Source organism: Macrobrachium rosenbergii, chromosome 25, assembly GCF_040412425.1.
Source record: "Macrobrachium rosenbergii isolate ZJJX-2024 chromosome 25, ASM4041242v1, whole genome shotgun sequence".
NCBI lineage: Eukaryota > Metazoa > Arthropoda > Malacostraca > Decapoda > Palaemonidae > Macrobrachium > Macrobrachium rosenbergii.
Window position 1 is genome coordinate 9,713,204 of NC_089765.1, and position 23,235 is coordinate 9,736,438.

At 40.1% G+C, this 23,235-nt stretch overlaps 1 protein-coding gene across 2 annotated transcripts in view; it reads right to left on the minus strand.

The window, feature by feature from the left end:
* Positions 1–10,370: 10,370 nt before the first annotated feature.
* The window catches only part of LOC136852307 (RNA-binding protein 7-like), a 273,240-nt gene continuing 260,375 nt past the window's right edge, over positions 10,371–23,235 (minus strand). Inside the window, exons 1-2 of one of the 2 annotated variants that reach the window (XM_067126813.1) lie at positions 21,866–22,059; positions 10,371–15,380 (exon numbers count right to left, since the gene is read on the minus strand). In XM_067126813.1, the coding sequence (XP_066982914.1) occupies positions 14,403–15,380; positions 21,866–21,952 (1,065 nt within the window). In that variant the 5' untranslated portion in view covers positions 21,953–22,059 and the 3' untranslated portion in view covers positions 10,371–14,402. Of the gene's footprint in view, positions 15,381–21,865; positions 22,060–23,235 lie in introns of those variants that run through there. The other variant, XM_067126814.1, reaches the window with a different exon arrangement.

Below are 23,235 nucleotides of genomic sequence, written 5' to 3' on the forward strand. Positions count from 1 at the left end.
TCTTAGCTTTTAAATATTGCCTTCCTAGAAAAATATAACATATGGTTGGAAACATTTAATTTCCAATTACTGTACATGTATTTTTCTTGCTAGATAACCCAGAGCCACCTTTTACACAGGAGTATTCCTCAACACCAACTGGAATTGGTCTTTTGACATGGTAATGAGATACTGTATAGTAGTTACTACTGGTATGATGCGATGGGGGGAAAAGGTCTTGTCCTCCTCAAAGGGGGATGGGGGGAAGACCCCACTCACCTGTCATCACCAAGTACTTTCTTCTTTGGCATCAAGGACTGACTGGGGTGGCTTTGGGGGGGATTATAATAAAATGCTCTGGTTTGTATACAATGAAAAATACAAAAATTGCTGCAAAAAACTTTATTTATTCCTACAGAAATACAAACCATCCTTAGGTAGGTCATTTCTCTGAAATGACTCAACTTGAATCTACCTGGAAATGTCAAGATTGTGACAAGGAGTATATTGCATCCGGAAGACAAAGCGATGGGGTTCTGAGCCCGAGCGAGATGGGATTGTGGTCTTGCTTGTAAAGGAAAACCCCTACAGAACCCATGGTGACAAGTCAAAAGGTAGCTAAATCTGGTTGATTCAACTGATGGATTCGGAACACAGTTCTACCACCACCCACCCCTATCGCCCTTGTTTAAAGGGTGAGTGTCAAACCTTAGCAGCCACAGAGCCAAAGCAGTAAGACTAGAGGCTTGATTATGTAGCCTTGGGTAAGTACTCAATCTGTTGAACAGCCACCACAGGTCCCAAGGTGTCCTGGGATTTAAAGGCAACATCCCTTACACAAACACCTGCCATCATTTCCTGTGTTACTGAAAAGTTACTTTGAAAAGCCAGGGATGGTTCCATGTCTATAATTTCATTAGCCCTCGCCCAAACTCTACAAATATCAACTTACCACAGGAGTCATAAGTCCACTGATTACTGTATGGCCAGGGTAAAATAAAAAAAGGATGTTCCTTCTTGTGCTTGTCATTAGTAACAAAAAGGCACTTGATGCACTGGCCTAAGAGTTTGGGTCATTCCTAAATATTACCTCAACGATCGCTCTGAAACAAAAGCATCTTGTCCAGGACATCACCAAAAAATTGCCAGAGGGAGGGAAGCTCGAAGCTCTCATATCTCACATCAAAAAGTGGCAATGAGAGAAACCAACCAAATACCACAGGCAGTGTAACTTATGAACATATTTCACCATAACTCCTGAGGAGGACAAGACCTCTCATAACTTCACATGAGCATGGATTAACTCTACCAATGCAGAGGGAGTTCCGGGAATAGAGTGCCCTGAAGGCATGGATCCTGCCCGGGTCCATAGGCTGGAAGAGAGTGGTGGTGGTGTTGGTAGGGAGGAACTCAAGCTGGACTCCCTCATAATAAAGATCCAGAGGGTTGAGGTAATCCTTGACTTGAGGGAACTGAACTCAATACAGAATTTAGGCCATAGGTCAAGCACAGGGATCTATGTCATTCAGCTCTGAAACAGAAATTGACAGTAAAAGGTTTGAAAGGGGTAACAGGAGGCAAACCTCGCAGTGGCACTATGAATCAGCTGTTAGAAGGTGGAAAGTAAGATGGAAGGAGGAGAATATAAGAGGAGGTACGGTAAAAGTAACGAAAGGGGTTGCAGCTAGGGGTCGAAGGTACACTGCAAACTTGAGGGATGTAGCTCTGAATGAACCAGTTAGATGTAAGGATTTTGGTGAGCCAGGCCTTGGGGTTTGCAGCCTTGTAAATGAGGCCTGGTTTTCAACATGTGGCCAGCAGCACTGCCATACATGATGAGGGTAACCCTATCCTTCTGAGCCATAAAGCCAGGGGCTCTAGCTTCGTCCTTCATGAGGTATGTCTGTGAAGGCATTTTTTTTCCAAAACAAGCCAGTCTCATCCATATTGAACACCTGTTCTGGATGGTAGCCCTTGTCCCTGGTCTCGGGATATTTCGTGGCCGCTTCTGTCTGCCAATGCCATTTCCCCGTGCAGGGGAATAGACTTCAGGTGGATCCGTTTCTGGAAACAGTAGAACCACCCCTTGCTGGCCCAAAAAACCTTCAGGAGTTGATGATGGTCCTGCTTCTTTCTCTTCTTCTTCGGCGGGGTTGTCAAGACTATGAAGTCTGCTTCCCGTATATCGCCGCCTTCCAAAACAGTCGAAAATTGCTGGTAGAGTTTTCGTGTCTTCTCATGGATGATGTTGCTGTCGAGGGGGGATGTTCTTCCTATGGCAGTCAGTTATCCACAATGCCAAGGCGGACTCCATCTTCACGATGCTCTTTTCACAAACAGTGGTAACTGTCTTGGCATTACCACGGTCTTCCTTATATCCGCCTCTTTCTTCTCGATGTACTGCACAGTACTCTCTTTCACTCCACAATGGTGATCTACTGCGGTGTAAGTTTTCCCATCCTTCAACATTTCCAGAAGCCCTCCCCTTCCCTCGGAATGTCATGACATTCTTCTGCTGCTTGGGCACTTTGCCAGAAGCCTTAGCAGGAGCAGGGCATTTAGGAGGCATCTGAGGACACAATTAAAAAAATATGCAAAGACACGCAAAGTACACAGATACGCAGCAACAGGCTCGAACAGCAGAGGTCTTCGCGATGAACTGGCAGAGGTGTGGGCTCCCACAACCGATCTCCACAAGACAAAATCTTGGGGATTACAGCCAGTCAGCACCTAGGACAACGGTTGGCGCTCCAGAATTGGTTTCTTCGCAAACACCAGCCAATAGCGTGTCAAGTAACCTTGTGCCTTTGTATTTCAGCTTCCCAAGCTGGATTTTCCTTCCCCAGAGCTTTGTAATTGGAATTTGCGCTTCATTTGGCAAATGTTTGAGAAAACAAAATACATTTTATTGATATTTTGCTGTTTACATTAATGTGTGAAAATTGGTGAATCACTTTATCATAAAACATGTATTTAGTGACAAAAATATAAAAATAATTAGTGAATATTTTAAATATGCTCTATGAAAAAAATCTCATCCTAAAACACTTGAATTTAATTACTTCCAAATCATCTTACAACATTACTGTACCCTTAAAAATAAGTGGCTTCCAGCTACACGTGAACACTCCTACAACTGTTACTGTACTCTTACCAAGGCAAAAACTAATCAAGTTACCCCTATATTGAGGCACGCACATTTTCTTTCATGCAGTAGTATTCAAGCCTTACTGTTTTCTTTTAACATATACTGTAGACAGGAGTAACATTTTCTTTCCTGTGAGCTTTGCGATAGGAATTTGCAGTTTGCTTGGAAGCTTGAATTTCAAGCAAATGGTCCCTGTGGGCTTGTTCCATAGGAATACTGTAGGTTTCACTTAGTGAATAATAATAATAATAATAATAATAATAATAATAATAATAATAATAATAATATTAAGAAAAAATCCGCAAATACGCGAACTTTCCGCAAATTATTTGGAGTTATGTTCCACAGAAAAAATTTGTGAATGGGTGAATCTACGAATATTCTGGGGCCAACTGTAATGTCTGTTGTTGAGCAAATTAAATTTAAATTCCATACATTATACGAAGCTAGCGTAAACACTGTAAAATGATGGACCCCACCTGTGCTGATATAAAAGGGAAATAAGGATGCCACTACAGCAGTAATTACAAATACCAGATCAAAAGTAACAATTCCAGTCAGTGACTATTTACCATTTATAAACCTCTTCATGTATAATAAATGGCAGAATTTATGGTATTCATAACACTTGGAAGTACTGTAGATCAAACCTATGGTTGAATTATGGCATTCTTTGGGTGAAAATATAATCAGACAGTTGTAATTTCAACTTAATTGACCCTTGGATGCTTACTGAATAGTCCACACGAGCTAATTCCTGTACGTTTTCTTTTTGGTGAAAGAGGAGTTCTCTGGTTCTGGTGATTTTATTGCACTTCTAATTCGCCTATACTTGCAAATAGCTGACGTCTTCAAATGCATGGCCAACATGCAATGACCATTACTGACTTGCTAGTGTCATTCAAGTACTAAGCCTGAGTTTTGTTCTAGAGCATTTGCTCTCCTTATTTTATTCTTACCAGCAATAAGCCACTACGAGGTAGTCCAGAAGGCTCTATGGGTTAGAAAAGCTAGAAAGTTGAGCAAAAATTTTCTAACAGTATCATTTGTTTACATTTGTAGTTGTTTAAACTTATTACCATGATAACTGAGTGAAAGTGTATGGTAAAGTTGCTTTGCAGCTTGCAGGTGTAGGAAAGTATAAAAATTACAAGTTCCTACCAAATCTGTATCACTATCGCACCTCTCTATTTAGCTTGACCGTGGAAAACCATTTATAGCTCTAATATGTATATTGTTCATTCTTCAGCTACAAATCCTGATTATATAGTTAAAAAAAAACAAAAATTTCATACATTTTGGATGCATTTATGGTATACAGTAGACTGTATATAATAAAAAAAAAAGTTCTTTGTTCTATACAGAATAGTTATGCTTATGATTATACATCACGTCACATTACTTGTTGGTAAGGGGGAGAGGTTGGAATTACAACTTCGTGCACTTTTCAGGGCAACCTCCAGGTTCTTTAAGGTACCCCTTTGGGATCTAGTTGCATTACAATGCAATCTTTTCCTTTGATCTTTTTCGGCCTATTTGTTCATTATGCCTTCACCTTATCACATTTTTAATTATTCAAAACCTAATTGTTTAGGAGAACCTTATGATTGGTCTTGTAAAGAAAATTTCTAACTGTAATAATAAATTTTCACAAAAAATTTTATTATTCGGACACTTACGTACTGTTCAAGTTAGCTTATATCTCCACGTCGATAGGGTTAGAACTCAAACAAAAGATTGAATGGTTGCCTGGATGACTGTCTAGTTACACCTGTTCTCCACCAGGTGTGTTTCAAATGTTTCAACTCTTGTCAGAATTTTCACAGCCTTACTGTTGTGGAGGCCAGGTCTACTTAACAGCAGGTGAGTAGCCAAATAATAAATTTTATTATGAAAATTTATATTATTTGGGATGTATCTTACCTCCTGTTAAAGGTATCTGATTCCCACACTGACAAGAGAATGGTGGGACCTGATCTGAAATTCTTCCTGGATCTTACTGCCACCAGAAGTTGGACTCCATTCAGAGAGCAAGGCTCTCATACGTGTGCAGTGAAGAGCAGCCTTGCGAGAAAAACCGCTTAAACTCAGCCAGAACGAAACAGAAGCAGTGTGAGGGGGACCCCTGTGCCTGGGTGCACAAGCCCTATAAAACGACAGTCACTAAAAACAAATACCTTTATGATATAAAGGTATGCTCCTATACAATATATGTACCTTCATGCTCCCCTAAAATATTAAAAACTGGGATTTAAAACAAAGAGACCTAAGGATTGCTCTTTCTTCGGTTAAGGGAAAGGCTACCCACTACTAGTAGTGGACTAAGGGCTTTATTGTACTGTATTCAAACATGATTCTGCATACTTAAGGCAGTGAGCAGGCAAAACCAAATCGCACTTCCACTGTGCCGCATTAATCCCTTCCTCAAGCAACAAATTGTGATAACACTAAATGAAGTTGCAACAGCTCTCACATTATGAATGTTTATTTTCCTAAAGGTAAAAGATATGGAACTAGTTCTCATGCTCTAGCCTAATCAAGTACGTCACAGAGAACCTCGTGTTCTTTGACAAAGATGTTCTAGGTTTCTAAAACCACAAAACAAAAGGTTAACTTTGCCTCTTCCAGGATTAACCTTTGACAAAGACATTCTAGGTTTTCTAAAACCACAAAAGAAAAAGTTAAATTGCCCCCTCCATGCTTAACCACTGAAAAAGACGGCTAGGTTTTCTAAAACCACAAAACAAAAGGTTAGCTTTGCCTCCTGCAGGCTAATCTTTGACAAAAACATCCATGTTTTCTAAAACCACAAAACAAAAGGCCAACTTTGCCTCCTCCAGGATTAACCTTTAACAAAGAAGTTCTCGGTTTCTAAAATCACAAAACAAAAGGATTCCAGGCTTAACCTATTTAAGTAAGTTTTAACTGCCCCAACAGGACAGAGAAGTGTTTCCTCTTCTTCCCCACCAAAGAGGTTAAGTTGGAATTCTTAAAGTTCTCTGAAAATCTTAGCCTAACATCATTCTCAGCTCTAAGGCAAAAAGATAAAACAGCATCCCTTTACTACAGCCTTAAGGAGTACTTGCAATAAAGAAAATGGGAAGTGTTGGGAGACAGGGGGGAAGCGGAGTTATGACGACTCTCCAGCTCATCTGAAAGCGAGTCAACATACTTGATAGCGTTCCCAAACGACATATCCTTAGAAAGCTGCGTAGCTAGAATAATATCTAGCTTGGAAACAACAGAAGATACTGTAACCAAGGTAGATTTGGAAAGAGAAACATCAATCGAGATTTGCCGATAGCCGAAGAAAAAGCACATAAAGAATGAGCAAGTGCATTTCAACAGAGAAAGAGGAACAGGCTAGCAGACAAGGATTTAGAATGAGCAAAAGATGAAGATATTGGTTAAACAATCAACCGAGTCGACGTATCGGAATAAGTAAAACTCGCTACAAACATTATTTTTAATAACTCTGTCTACAGTATACCTACGTACTAATTACAGTAAACCCCCCTTATTTGTGGTCTCACTATTTGTGGATTTCTCTGTGGAATGTATCTACCCATTACTCTCGGAAAATTCACCCATTTGCTTTCTTTTTCACCGAGAAATATTCACTAATTACTGTATTTTCATACCATTTTCATGACTAAATGCACTTTTTGATAAAACTATTAAAATACTCAGGTATAAGCATTTTTACAAGTTTTTTTGTGTTTAAACTATCAGAATAGGCAGTTCTAAGTGTTTTTAGAGGGGTTTTAAGTATTTGCAGATTTTAGCTACTCGCAAGGGGGATGCGGTACGCATCCTCCGCAAAAACGGGGGGTTTACTGTAGTCCTATTGGTGTTAACCACCTCATACTAGGTGCCAATGATGGCAGGGGTCAGGCATAGTATGTAGCGCCAAGATAAACGCTATCAAACAATCTTTTGGCTTTCGACACGACACGCAGATTTTTTGAGTATGAAAATGGAGAGAGGCAGGATAGCGCAGCACAGAACCACAATCCCCGAGAACTGATCCGGTTCCCTGGCAGCAGACACTTACTACTGTCACAAGGCAGTCCTAGGTTCTGCCATGGACAGGGGCACAGCACTGACACCTTACCTCTTATAAGGGAATCCTAAAATTGATCGCACACACTGGACCTGGACTGGTTTCCAACCACCCTGACAACCTTATACACACCTGAAAAAAACAGGTGTACAGACAGTCATCCAGGCAGCCATTCAATCTTTTGTTTGAATGCCGACTTGCCTATCGGCATGGAGATACAAGCTAACTTTAGCAGTAGGTAAGATTCATCCTAAATTATAGGGCATATCTTTCTCCCATGTTATTACAGAAAAACATTATTCCAATAAAATGTGGAATTTTTTCTATTTAACTTTCTATACACCATTTTTCTTACTTTTTTCATTCAGAGGTTTGTGTGAAAGGCACCTAATGTATATATATGTAACAAAGGTTCAGAGTAAAAAACGAAAAAGAGTATAGGCTACCCTACATGAATGAGAGATCTGGTCCTTCAAGGAGGGATGACTATTTAATCATAAAGCTTTGCCAACCAAGGGAAGTCGCTGAGCCATGCAAAATTAGACTGCAATTGCTGCAGAGTAAATTTGGGATGTGGCGGCTTGATCACTGTTACAAGGGTCTAAGAGGAAGGACACTTTCCTGAAGCCCATCAGAAGTGACCAAATGGTAACTATCAGAGAGGGCAAGGATACTACCTATGGTGGTGAAAAAGAGGATCGAGAGAAGGTACACTGACTAGATGACTCCCTACACATGCAGTCCCCAGTTTACGAATGGGGTTCAGGTTTTACGCCGCCGTAAACCGAAAATCATTGTAAACCGAAAATCATCGAAATTGTCAAAAAATCCCAAGAAAACCTTACTTTAATGCTTTGGGTATTAAACAGAGTAAACTCATTTGAGTTTTCATCAAAAAGCCCAAAACTTTATTATTCCGCCGTTTTGGGAGCCATATTCTTCCCGTCGATCGTATGTATTTACGTCGAACCCCGAACATGCGTCCAGAACCAGGAAATAATTTCTGATAAATATATTTGAAAAGCCGCCATAACTCGAACGCGGTGTTTCCAACCCTGCCAGAACTAGGGACTGCCTGTATTTAGTTCTACCGACATGAAAAACAAAAACCGGTGAGCAAATACCTTAAATGTGCTTTTTATAACTCTGGGTGAAAAAAATGATAAATCTCTGAAAAGTTATTTTACAGAAAATTTAGCCCCATACATTTTTCAAGCCTTCAAGGCATCAAAGAATTAATGGACGAGAAGTGAGAAAACAGGCTGAAACAGTTTGGAGTCAATGATCTTGGATTATATTACTTGAATGATTTCCACTGACTTTCTCTCAAGATCAACTTTAACAGATGGGGACAAAACTGATGCAAGACTGGGAGATAAAAGAAAAGAAAATGGATGGTAGAATTGATAAACAGAAGCATGAATCAGAGAAGCAGAACTGAGATAGGAGAGTGGAAGAGCAGTTAAGAAAAGAGGCAAATATGGTATCAATAAATAAAAAGGTAGAAGAAAGAAAACAGAACAAATTAAGCTACAAACAGGACCTCGGCTAGCGGACCCTTGTACCACACACACTGTAAAGTGCCTTTGGGCTGCTATCAGCAACAGCAACAGAATCTAAGCTCTTTTGTCCACGTTAGGAAATAAGACAACTCCTTGGCAAATTCATTACAGCATTGTGCAGGAGTACGATCTAGGGCACATGCTCTACCAGTCTTTTTGGAAGCAGGAACCAGATGGAGTTTAGGAGTACTGAAGAAGTCACAGGATCAGAGAAACACAGGAGACCAGGATCATTATAATACGTAACTGAGAAATGAAAGCTGAAGACAATGGCCTTCCCACAAGAAGATCAACTTGACCTATCATGACACATCTGAGGAAAGCCGAACTTCTATGTATGGAAATCTGACTGAAGGATCACATAATTTTTAGGTAAATTTTTAGGATACTTGTTTTCACATTAATACATTTTACTTTGAAGAAAAGGAGTGCAGCATTCCCAGAAAATACAAAAGAGAGGCCCTGGTAGCAACAAAGAGAGACCTCAGAATAACTAACGATCCAGCTAACACGACCAAATTGCTGAAGAATTGGTGGTCATATAATTAAAAGGGGGGAGAATTTTATCTTGTTACCACAAAGAAGGTACTGCAAAGTATAAACTGTGAATACCAAAAAAAGCCTGCATGTGTCAACCAACCACAAATTCTCCAGGTTCTATTGGTGAAACTGTACAAAAGGAGCTGATGAGGTGAGTTTTCAAAGGACTCTTAAGAATAAGATATTCTATAGTACAACAAAGCAGCAGTTTAAGGACGGTTAAGAAAAACCGCTGGATTCATGGTTGTGGTACTTAAACACTGACAATAATGTACTTATTCTACAATGCAGTAGCAGAGGTGAGAGATGGATCCAGTTGTGTGGTGTGTTGAAACCTTCCTTATAGAGAACTTCTGCACATGGTTGAGAAGATAGCAAAGACTTATGACAAGATGAATAAAAAAAAATAAGGATAAAGCAGTCTGCAGTAATCACTGAAAATTAGCAAAGAAAGCAACTAATTCAAGTTAGAATAACCCTATGCAAAGGTCATCTTGAATTTCATGATTGATATGCCTGGCTATAAGTGTGTTTTGTTACAAGAAGCAGAACTCCACCTATAAAATAAAAACTTGAGTATAAAGGTAAGAGAGACCTTGGAAGGGGGAGGTAGAGAACCTGTCAGGGATAAGGACATATCATCATCACATACATTTTTAGGTCAGATTTTCTCTTTATATGGATAAAAGGGCAAAGTTTTCTAAAAATTACTTTTGTTTATATACTCAAAGACCAAAGGGGCTTAGAAACCAAATGTTGCACTACACAAGGTAGACTGGAGGTAAGCAATGCAGAGGGTATATTAAAGGTCTAACTAAAAACGCTAATAAATCATAAAGTAACTCCAATGTTGGGTAGACTTCTAGGTGAAGCTAATTATGAAACAAGCACAACTCACCATCAGCAGATTTCAGTCGTTTCTGGGGAATTTTGCCATCCAACAACTCAAAGTATTAAGGATGTTTACTATATAAGCTCTTATCACAGGACAAGGTAGAGAAACGTAAATATGGTGAAATATGTGGTATGTTGTCAGATGTGAGGCAAAGGAGATTAGCTTGTGGAAAAAAAAAAAATATTAAGTGAAATATTTGTATTTTTCATAGATCTACAAACCAGAGCCTTTATTTTGAAGTATCTTTCAGCACGAGCTGGAAACAGTTAAAACTTGGTAACAAGTTGGTTAACCATGTAGTTAACAGGTGGACATTGGGGATGAGAGAAGGATTATCCCTCATTCACCAACAGTCGCACTCACTTTCCCTTCAGCCACAGGAACTGAGAGAGGCAGGCGAGGTGGGATTAAATACAAAAGGCTCTGGTCTGTATACCTAGGCAAAATGCAATCAGTTATTCAAAATTATTACTTGTTCCTAAGGGAATGCAAACCATCACCTTTTATAAAGGAGATTTACTCCTTAGATGGGAGGTCAGTCTCCTTCAACTGACTGAGGTTGAGAAACACCAAGGAACTGCCAAGATAAAGGTTGCCTTCCAAAGGAGGGAGGTCATGATTCCTGAAACCCTACCAGTCTGGCAAAATAGCTGACCAGAGCAGTAGGGCCCTAGGCCCGAGGGCCCCTTCTAAAGCGAGAAGGGCTTACTCAAGTAAAGAACGATTTGAAGGACCATTGCATCTCTTGCAGAAGACCCCACAGAAAGCAGTTTGGTCCTCGTAAAACCCAGAATTCAAAGCTGGACTAAACTCTACCTAGTCCCCTCTCACTTCTTAAAACAGAAAGGACAAGGGAGATGTCTCCCAGTCACTGAGCAGGAGAGGATGCCCAAGTTCAATCAGCAGTACCCAGGCGACTCCAGATTATACTTCAGCCCAGATGTTGCCATTGAAAGAGGGTATAAGGACAGAGCAGAATCCAGTCATTCTGCTTTCACCTTCAGACTTACACCAAGCTTAGATACTTCGGACAAGATACTGACCTTGTGACTACAGAAGTTGGACAGCCATAATATGTCCTGAAGCAAAACTGTTTAGGACTTGTAAGTGCCATCCCTTGAACAGAACTGTAAGTCTGAAAAGTTCAACTGAACAGTGAGAGACACACTAAGGTCTCTCCCCTGAGAGAAAACCAACCTCCTCTTCAGAGAAGTTCATGGTCTGAAGAACCCGTCAGAAGCCACGTGAAAGAATTCCTGGACAACTCTTTCCAGTGCTAAAGGTATTAATGAAAGAAGGAAACACTCCAACTCTGGAACTGGACAACTTCAAAGAGTAATAAAAAGCACAGGCTGACAAAGCAGTATCTCATGTGGATCTCCACTTCAGCTAAGGAGGGAAGACTTGAGGAAACTCACTCTCGGCAAAGGAGACGAGACTTGAGCTATCATTCCTACCAAGGAATGATGGAATGAGAACAATTCATGCCCTACCAAAAGCCAAATGCAATACGGCATGCCAAAGAGACTTCCCAATTATACACGAGACCAAGAAAGAACAGTCTAAGAGTAACGACTGTCCAACAGCAGAATAAAAGTCTTGAAAGACACTTTTGAATTCATAAAATGCCAAGAACGAAATTAATTCAGAATTGAAGTTCTCCACAGAGGGAGACTGTACAACACTTGAAGTACAGAAAACTCCACTGAAGGGAAGAGGTCTACATCAATCATAAAAACCTGAAAAGGAAAACCATAGCCTTAGGGACTTGACTTACCCAAGTCTGCAATCTGCTGAGTATAAACGTGAAGCAAAGAGATTCTTCTCTGTGATCACAATTGTAGAAGATGTTCTTCCCCAGAACAATCATGAAAAACCATGAAAGGTTTACTATTAAATGCCTTGCTACCCTATAAAAAAAAAAATACACATACACTAGTTTTCTCAAGAGCTGCTGGAGAATTCCAGTGTAAGTTGCAGAAAGTGTACCACTTAACAGCAAATGCATACAACAGGCTGACTAGGAAAGAGGGCTGGGGCGCTCTTTCGGTGCTTTGACCAGAGAAACAGCAGATCGAAGCCCTCAACGCCCCCACCCCAGCGCAACAAGGGAATTGCCAAAGCAAGCCACAGTAGGAAATGAGAAACACTATCACTCCTCTAGAAGTTAAGGAAAGAAAACAACCAACACATTAAGTGTTTTACAGGTAATGGAACTCAACTTCATCACCTCTCCAACATCAAAAATGAAAAGAGAAAACCAAAGTTCTTAGTAATCCTAGTCTCTCCCAGCAGGTATGGGAACTCAATTACTCAAAACTTCTTTGCTATTCAGGAGAGCAGGCACCAAAACACCCCTACACCCAAACAATGACAGGCGAGTTTGAACTGCAATGACATTCCACTGTAAGGGAAGCATAATGCAAACAACCGAACAGTAGCAAACCATCCCTTGAGCACATGCATTGCTAAAGGCAGCAAAGCATAAGATATCTCTCACCTTCACTTGAATCATAAGTACTGATAGTGGTGTAATTGCTAATCTACTACAGAGACACTTTCACCCATTCCGAACACATGCAAGGTTAAACAAGCTGCAAACTTGGCAAGAACATTGCAGTGCAGACAGGATGGGTGAAGACTTTGAGTCTAAATGAACTGTGCACTACGGTGCTGACCTATCAGGGGAAAGCCAATCAATGCTAGTGATCAGGTGGCCCCACCCTCCTCCAGGGGGAGACAGCATAGAAGCCTATCAAGACTTCTTACACATGGGTTAGACTTCCCTTTCCCAATGCCTGCCTGTGTGGGGAAAGAAACAGGGTCAAGATGGAGGTGTGTGACGAAGTAGAAGACGAAGATGAAAAACAGCACCAACAGCTCTCCTACGGTTCCCTACGCCGTCTTGGCTCTCCTTACGCTGCAAGGCTGGTTGAGTCAGGAACTAAAGACCAACAGTAACTGCCTCAGGAGATCATGAGGGCCTTCTTCCTCTGCCAGGTCAAATAATTTAGGATGGCCACAACACAAAATAACTAATCCTTGGTAGACCAAAACTTCTGCGAGAACTTCCATAATGACTAAGCCTTATGGGCACCAAATTAATCTGAGAAGTAAAGCTATCACCAGAGACATAACCTCCAACAATGGTGGTCACGTCTCGGTTATGAGGGAATAAGTTTTGATTCTATAAGAATAAAGTGCAGGAAGCCACAGGAAAGTACAGTAATTAAAACGGGAGAATTGCAACGAAAAAATACTCATCCAAAATCCTAGTTCGCAATCACCAGTCAGAACAGCATAGGGCAACACACCTGTTATATACTGTGGCCGAAAGAAAAATGAGTGTGGGATACTCCCCTACCCACCTACCATCTCCACCTGTTATCCACCTTGTTATCAAGTTTCAACTGGTTTGTGGCTTGTGCTGAAAGATACTCCTATATGCAAGGGGATGTATGCACTCCCTCAAGAACAAATATGCCAGTAAAGGTTTAGGCAAGGCAATAAGTCTGAAGCTAGAGCAGGATTCAGCATCAGATTGAACTTGATTGCCGAAAAAAAAATGTTCAAAGCTCGTAATTTTCATAACATACAGAAATTCAAGTATTCAGCAACCAGTAAAGCTTGTTCAAAGCTCATTCCTTCCTCATAATCAAACCTTTGTCCCATGTACCCAATCTTTTTCTTTCTTTTTCCTTTGATTAAACAGCTATAAGATACAAAAACACTTTGGAAATACTGTGATGAAATAAAATACCCAACTAATAACACTAAAAATTTGATTTCCATTTGTCAAATACACCACGATGACTAATCAGTTCATCTTTCCTCACACTCTTAACATACTCCACTACACACACTTACTATTACAAAGCAATTCATATTTACAGTACTGTACAATGGATAATAAAAAGGGAAAGAGCAATGACAGGAAAGCCAAAGACATTAAACTTGCTTAAAATGACATTATGACAGGAACAGAGAATCTGTCATGAACACGATTAAACGGCACATAAGTAGCGCCAACAAAAACTAATTCTAAATGTTATTAAAGATCTCTAAATTGTAGTCATAGGAATGCTAACATACAAAATACACATAGATATACCCTTAAAATAATTTAATTACACAATATTCCTCAGAGTACAAAGCAAAAACAGAAATTGGTACTCATGAAAACTGGATGCAAACAGTCTTACTTTACTGTGTACATCAGCGTCTCGAGTTATAATGTGGTTGGTATTCGCCCCCGCGACCATAACGATCACTGTTATAGCTGTGGCTTCTACCACCATTCCTACTCTTATCATCGAACTTCCTACGACTATCAGAGGGGTTTTGCCTGTCCTGGTGTCTACTGTGATGACTCTCGTACCTGTCATATGGTTGTTGCCTATAATCACGATGACTCGGCTTATAGTGGCCCTCTTGATTTTGCCGATATCTATTATCATGGCTGGTATCATAATCACGATCATACCTATCTTCATTGTATTTACAAGGTGAAGATCCCAGTCGACTTTTGTCAAAACGCCCTTGTTGATCCTGAAGAGCAGCTAACATGTGGGAGTTCTGCGCAGTGACTTCATCAGCATGCATTTTCATCGCTTGCATAGTTTTGTTGTCGAAGGACCTTGATCCTCTATTTCTGTTTTTATTATAATGGTTGTAGCCATGACTTGAGGAAGAGTCTTGGCCTGAATTGGAATACCCACGATTATAGTTAATAGAACCATAATTGTCATTTCTGGGTTGCATCCTTGCATTGAGAGAAGGATTTTGAGACAAAGGCACCATTCCTCTGTTATTTAGCAAGGCCATTTGTTGATGAGCTAATGCTAATATATGTGGAGGAATATTAGCAGGAACATTAAGTGGTGGCGGTGGCGGTCCCAATAAACTACACGCTTCTCTCGTCTGAGACATCCCTTGCTCTTCGCTAGAATTATCTTTCTGAAATTGATCAAGAGTGTGTACTCCACGCGGATCACCAGAAGCTAGTCCCTGTGCTTGAAGACTCTGAATATATCTGCTCTGAACTCTAAGGCTACGGCCGCAGAGTTTTATGCTGTTCATCAATGCTATAGCATAAGCAACAGAACACTCATGCTTATAACCTACAAAGGCAAAGTTTTTTTTCTTGCCGCTTGCTTTGTCTTTAGGCTGCTTGACATACTCAACAGGGCCTGCCTGCAAATAAAAAGACATTGAATTACGGTAAGATTCAAAAGGACCATACAATTAAGCAAGAAATAATATGCGTAATTGAGATATGTACAAAAATTAAAATATTTCATACAAAATCTTTAGTCTCCCAATACACCAACATTCATTGTATGTGAAGCACTCCCTCGATTAACCGGGTGCATATTATTTGGACCTTGACATTATCCAGACACAACTGGACCCCAGGGACCAAGGATACTGCCAACCATCAGAGGTAGGGTTTTTCAAATTAAAGAAAAATATATACACAGGCAGTCCCCGTTAACGGGCAAAATTAACAGCTTATCCGGTTTTACGGGGCTTGTCTAGTGACGAAAATCGGCAATTTTCGGCGCCGAAAATCGCAGATTTCGCTATCAGCCGCAGATACCGGGTATTGACACCAATACATAGCTAACAGAGGTGCCGATAACCGGTAACGGCGCTGGCGCCGATAACTCCCAAAATCGCCAAATTCGCTTGAGTTTCAGTTACGCAACTTTGGTTATCATCACACCGCCAGAAACGGAATCACGATAAACGGGGACCACTGTACAGAACCCCGGTCTCAACTGTACAGAACTCGACATAATCGGATTTCAACACGAAATGCTATACCTTTAAGGCCGAGCTTCAAAACAACAAACCGAATCCGAATCTTATGAATCATATGATGTTTTAGAAAAGTTTCCGGCTGCTGCCGCTAGTTGGCGCGGTTGGTATGCTTATTCCCATGCTTATTTAAAAGTATTTAAAGCACACATGTTGTTAAAAGGTTGAAAAACAAGCCACAGATTATCACATTAAATTAATGATGTTGTATTATAAGTCGAATCACTGTATACTGTTATCATAAATTAAGAAAATTTCTCGTGAAATTATTGTTGACTTAGTTAGGTAGATAAACAAACCAAATGCCATCCTGGTGGTGTATCGTAAGGCTAATTACATGTAAACATTCAATATTTATGGTAAATTTCATACAGTCTACTGAATAGTATACAAATTCACTGTAAAACATCTTTCAGTAAATATACAACCACCAGGATGGCGCTGTGGTTTGTTTTACACTGCCAAAGCTGTTTGTTCTGACGTAATTTAGAAATTTTCCTAATTTTATAACAGACATACAGTAATTGGCTTATAAATACTGGTATTATTAATTTAATGCGATAATTCGCTTGTTTTTCAACGTTACCATTATTAACAACAGTTTTACAAAATTACCGCTAGTACATTCTGTAGTGCCTCTAGGCTACCTAGCCTAGCCCATGGCATTTGGTCTATCATCGGTACAAGGCCACATTGGTCATAGATCAATAATTTTTGATACAGCATGCATTTAAAATGTAAAAAAGTGCTTGATATGGTAAGTTATTCAACTCTGAACTTATTTAATTGTAATTTGTGTAAAGTTTTGTATAAAAAGGCAAGGTTGGGGTAATGACTGCGGTCAGAATGTGGATTAACTTTTCAGTTATTTCTATGGAGAAATTAACCGAATTCAACAAAATCGAATCTTGACACTTCTTCTGGAACGAATTAGCATCGAGGACCGGGGTTCTACTGTATATGTATATAGTTTATATAATTTTTTTAAACATTTTCAAAACCCTATCTCTGATAGTTGGCAAGACTGTGCAACCTAAGGAAATTTTGGTAACACTGCTGTGGGAGGCCAGAAAAAGCGTCCACGGTGGGGGGCGGGGGTCGAATGGCAAGGCACCATGGGAGGGGAGTGGCAGCAAGGCTGCTGACAGGAAGACTCACCCAAAGAAAGGGCTGTCTTGGAAGGTAGGTTGCCAAGGAAGGAGTTTCCCTGGCTGGGAATGCAGTTTGGGATGGACCGAAAGGGGTACGCAAGCACTTGACATCATTAACGCTTTTTTTTGTTTTATGTTTTTCCATTTTTGCTTTTTCCACATTTTTATTAAGGATAGCACCATAGTGTAATGTGTACAAATACACTCTAAGCACAACAAGACAGAGAGAGAGAGAGAGAGAGAGAGAGAGAGAGAGAGAGAGAGATATATATAGAGATATAGATAGAGAGAGAGAGAGAGGGTGCTTTAAAAACCTGTCCACACTTTCTTTTTTTTTTATGCCATTCTCATTTTTAATTTTTACTGTATTTTATCTTTTTTTTTTTTATTTGTGTGCTTTGGCATCATTTTCAATGCATAGAAGAGGAAAACCAATCAAATTTGTATTAATGGGTTTTGTTGAGTTTCTGGTATGTGGTCTGGAGATATTTTATTTTAATTTTCATGGGAAATGGGTGGCTTACCTATCTCAATACCTTAAGTCTGGATCAGGTTAAATAGAAGGAGAAGTTAAGTTGGGGGGGATCAAGGAAGGGTGAAGTCCTGCAGGTAAGATCCTGGTACCCTAGACTAGGTTTAGTTAAGGTACACACCTTCCACTGTCATTGCTATAATTTCATGCTATAATTTTTTGGTAACTCACAAATCCACCTGGCAAATCCCAGTTTCCTGATGGTGTCATCCTGAACTGTCCGATGTAACGGGAATTATGTGACGCTCACTTAACCTTTACTGTTGGCTGTGCAGGGATATCTCATTTTTATGTATATATGCACACAAAATCCTATGCATTTTCTGGTAGTATGTAGAATGACATATGTGACCTCAGTCATGCTGCACCTTCCTCCTGTAATTCAAAAGTTGGCTGTACTGTGGCACCCTGCATGCTTGATTACCTGGTCAGGGAAATTTTAAATACTGACAATCATACACCTGGTCAACCTGGATCAGGCCCTAGGCTATATTTAAAGCCAATAAATATTAATTTTCAGTATACCTGTGTTATCTATGCCTACACCCATCCTTTTTAATTCATATTCCAAGGTGACTTTCTTGTTCCAAAAGTATTTTATTTCCTGTGAAGGATTTGGCAACATTCCCAGCCTCAAGTTAGAGCACTTGATGCTTAGTGGACGGATTGAGCTTCAGTGTGAAGTAAAACAGGTTTGTGGAGGTGGACGGATTGAGCTTCAGTGTGAGGTACACCACGCATCACTGTTATGGTAATTATGATTCAAACAAAGGTGCCAATACTTCTATATGCTATAAATTCACTAATGGCAACATTTATACAGACTTGAGAGCAGGCTGCATCAGCAATGCCTGTGACTTCAAGGGGAAGGTACTGCATCTTCTCTCACATGAGTCTTTTGTAAATTTGCTTTAAACATAATGGTAAGGTTGTTGTTGTTTTTTGTTTTTGTCTTTTACAATAGTATGTCGGTTGTAAATGTAATTTTACAAAGAGAAAATTGCAAAGAAATATTGAAAAGCATGTAAAAGAAAAAAAGTTACTGAATCTTCCTTCTCGTAAATTTACATGAATATTTTACAACAAATATGCAAAAAATTTGTTACTGCTTTATTTCTTATCTGTTTTGATATTGTGTGAGCAGTAATAATAATTTTACAAAATCCAAAAACTTTTTATTAGAAAAACATAAGTTGGTAAAATTTACGACTGTCTTGTAAATGGGCCCTACAAGGGTTGTAATAGTCATTTTCAACTTCGTAGAAGGAATTTTTTTAGAATTTATTTATACAGGAATGTAGTGTCATTCTTCTTCCATTGATGTGATTTTTATTTTTTATTTTAAACCTCAAAGTTTCCCCGGTCTGGGGTGCTGCACATTGATGAATTATGCCGTCCCTTAAGGGTTAATGAAATTTTCTGATGGTGTTGTGAACTGGCCTATATTGACCCTCAATTGGCCCTCATACTCCAAGTGAAAGCAGGCACCTGGTTGATGGTAAATCTCTCCTTAATTATTACAATCCAAAGTGTTTTTTGCATAATGTTTAAGCTTGTGAAAAAAAATATCTTTAAGAAAGGCCATTTTAGATACCTACCAATAAACGGATAATGATTTGATTTATCTCTTCGAATAACTGACCCCAGCTAGGAAATTATTAGAGGGGAGTTTTGCTGACTTTAGTTCCATACCAAGGTAGAAACTGGTATAATTTCGGCAGCAAAGTTGTGCTCTGAAATTCTGATAACTGATAACACGATTGGTGGTCTTGGCCATGTGGCTGAAATGGATGATACAAACTTGGCAAGAGAAAGTTTAATAAAGGTTGTCAGGTAGATGGATGCTGGGTGTTCTGAGGTGTTCTCAAAAGGAGTGTGCTACCAAAACATGGTACCCAGAAAAAGCTGTATGACAGTTACATCTCTTGGAACTGTGTTAGGGAGCAGTGTCTGGGAAGGTCAGACCGCAAATTTTGGACATTCTTGGAGCACATAGGTCCCAGTCACCTGAAGAATAACAAGAAAGCCTCTTCCAGACTACCTATGAAGAAATTAAAAATACTGACTGAATAAAATACGTAAAATATTGCCTTTAGCACGCTTTCAATGCCTGGAGAAGGGGGGTTTGGTATGAGTAAAGCCCCTCAGCTAGGTAAAGCCACATCACAGCTCTGTAGTTTGTGGTTAAGTTAAGGGGATGTTGATTAAGGAGAATCCCTGATGGAATAAGCATTGTGGGATAGTTTTGTTTTATAAGCACCTAGGCTCCACATTTTCTGACAAATGGTACTGGTCATAATCTTGTATCCTAAAACAGTACTGACTGATTTTATTAATAAAAAGGTAAATTTTACTTTAAACCATTACAGACAGTCCGCAGTGTACGACGTGTTCTGCTTTACGCCACGTCAGAAACTAAAATTGTTGTGGAAACCAAAAATAGTCGAAAATCGTCAAAAACCTAAGAAAACCTTACTTTTTAATGCTTTGGGTATTGGAAAACAATGTAAACTGCATTTTAATTGAGTTTTCATAAAAACTACGAATTTGGATTATTCTGCCGCTTTGGAGCCAAGTATTTCTTCTGTCGGATCACGCACACGTGTCATAACCCGAACATGCGTCAGAACCGGAAATAATTTCGATGAATATATTTGAAAAGCCGTCAGAACTCGACGTCGCCAGTTGACCCGTCGTAAACCGGGAACTGCCTGTATTACATTTTGGACCTAAAAACTAGATTTTCCTATGTATTAATATGAGCTCTGAACATTCTGATGTTCACACCATCAGCAATGACCTAACCAACCACACCTATCCTAACCTAACCTAGGGTACCAGGTCCTCCCACTAGAGCATGACATCAGTTTGAAAACATTCAAGTAACTTAATCTGGATCAGAACTATCAATGGAACTAAGGTCCTTGAAGGCTATTTCACTTGCTTGAGTTTTTCTCACTCCAACGGCCCTACAGTACTTCTACTGGGGCCCCAGAACTGTAAGACACAGCAGGCCAGGGTCCTGGTGAAACTGAAGACTACTTACCACAGCTTTCCTCTGTGTTTTGGGGCGAGTGCAGAATGACGGGAACAGGTAGGTTCTGCAGACGAAAACAACCCTAGCCTTTCCTAGCATGATACGTCCTGACCTAGCCAACCCTTTCTTTCCTAACACAACTTGGGGGGTAATTCTAAGCCGTAGTTCCGCGGTGAGCTCGACTGTGGCAATTGACGTTTTCCTATGTTATGTCACTTGCTTTACAAGAATTTAAAGTAATATTTTGTCGGCCGGCTGTAACTAAACTGTAATTGACCTTTGAAGACTACACAACGGAGTAGATCTAAGCTGACATTCCGCGGCAAGCCCCCACCCGACTCCATAGCTAATGCGGCATAATTGTAACCAGTAAACACCCCTAAAAATACCAACCAAATATACCCTAGGGGTGTTTACTGGTTACTACTTTGCCGTATTAGCTACGGAGGTGGGTGGGGGGGGTGGGGGGGCTTGCTGCGGAATGCCGGGTTATATCTACCGCGTCGTGTAGTCTTCAAAGGTCAATTACAGTTTAGTTAGACCTGGCGGACAAAATATTAATTCAAATTCTTGTAAAACAGTAAAATATAGGAAAACGTCAGTTGCCATAATCTAGCTCAACTACGGCTTAGAATTACCACTTAAAAGCTATGCCCTTACTGGCCTGAGGGGCCTCCTCCTGAACTAAACCCTCCCCAAACAGTAACACTAAACATGACTCAATGGGCTAAGCTTCCGTTTGTAGGTCTTGTCAGAGGCTGATACCGTCGTTGGCCAAACTCACCTCCGACTGCGTAGGCCTATAGCCTAAACTGCCTTTTGTTTATTTTTTTAAATATGTTTGTGCCTTTTGTTTGTGCTTGTGCCATTTACAGTGCATCAACAGTCTCTCGTTTGTTTGTACGACCATCTCACTGAACATGGAACCCATTTTGCCAAAACCAGGGGGGAGGGAGTAGCCTAGTCTTCAATTTCACCTTGAAAATAGCCTTCGTCGTAAACCTACAGTAACCAAGCCTTACAGAGTAGGATGTCGACCTCGCGTACTCTACGCTATCCTTCATCCGACGTAGGAGGGGGACACTCGCGCGTAGGATACGGAGAGAGTCCTTCTTATCTGAGGTATTTCGGATCTCACCTGTAAGAATAATTCGTACAACAGGTCCTCGGAAACTCGGTCGTCGATGTTCCCCACCCACACGACCGTGGAATCCTCTTCACTCATGGCTGCAGGACAATTTGTTAATTGATAAGTCTCAATTTCTCCTCCTGACGAAGTCAACAACGGCAGACACGTTCCACGCGTCAGGCTGAGGCGATTCACCCTTCGCAGCCACGGTCTCCCTTGAGGGTATTGGTTCTCATTTCACCTAGAGGCGATCGCTCCTTTTTTGGGATGAAATATGGACCTATGGGCCGTTCTCAAAGGATTTGCGTTAGATCTGCTTCGAATGAAAATGTCCTGTGGCTCTGCATTAGGCATTAGTTTATTTCATTCCACCTAGAGACAATCGCTCCTTTGGGTGGAATATGGACCTATGGACCGTTCTCAAGGATTTGCGTTAGATCTGCTTCGAATAAAAATGTCCTGTGTCTCTGCATCAGTTTATTTCATTTCACCCAGAGACAATCGCTCCTCTAGGATGAAATATGGACCTATGGACCGTTCTCAAGGATTTGCGTTAGATCTGCTTCGAATAAAAATGTCCTGTGGCTCTGCATTAGTTTATTTCATTTCACCTAGAGACAATCGCTCCCTTTTTTGGGTGAAATATGGACCTATGGACCGTTCTCAAGGATTTGCGTTAGATCTGCTACGAATAAAAATGTCCTGTGGCTCTGCATTAGTTTCCAGAGCAAACACTAATATATCTATGGTGCATCACTGTACTGTGACGACCGTTGATTGTAAGTAAAAGTCCACGGTTAGATCTGCGACTAAAATATTCTGTGGCTCTGCATTAGCTTCCAAAGCAAATGTCAATATATCTATAGTGCATCATTGTGTTGTGACCGTTAATAATAAAAGTCCGCAATTACGTATGAGTGCAAAACTTTATTTTTTCAAAATACAAAAATGATAATAATGACTAAAAATGGGAGCTTTCGACCGTTGACATTATATTCCTCTTCGGCCAACTGTAGGCTGAAAAAGATAGAAATCTCCCATTCTTAATCATTTCGTATTTAGTAAAATACAGTTTTGCTCATAAAGCTGCATCATTATGGCTTATTACTTAATAAACATTAGAATGAGATTTTACTGGACCGTAGAAGTATTCGCTATATCATAGATACTGTTTTCCTTTGTGAATAAAGGTAAAGTACAATACAACAGGTTCCTGAAAGAGAAACAGCAATCAGCACAGGAAGAACTGTCATTTCAGCAGACATTTACCGCCCAAGGTCATAGCTTTCATTTTGGTTGAATAATGCCTGAATAGGTAAGGACGTAAAGTTTTTATATTTTTTCCTGAAGGTCAGTACCTCACAATTTGATGGAATAAG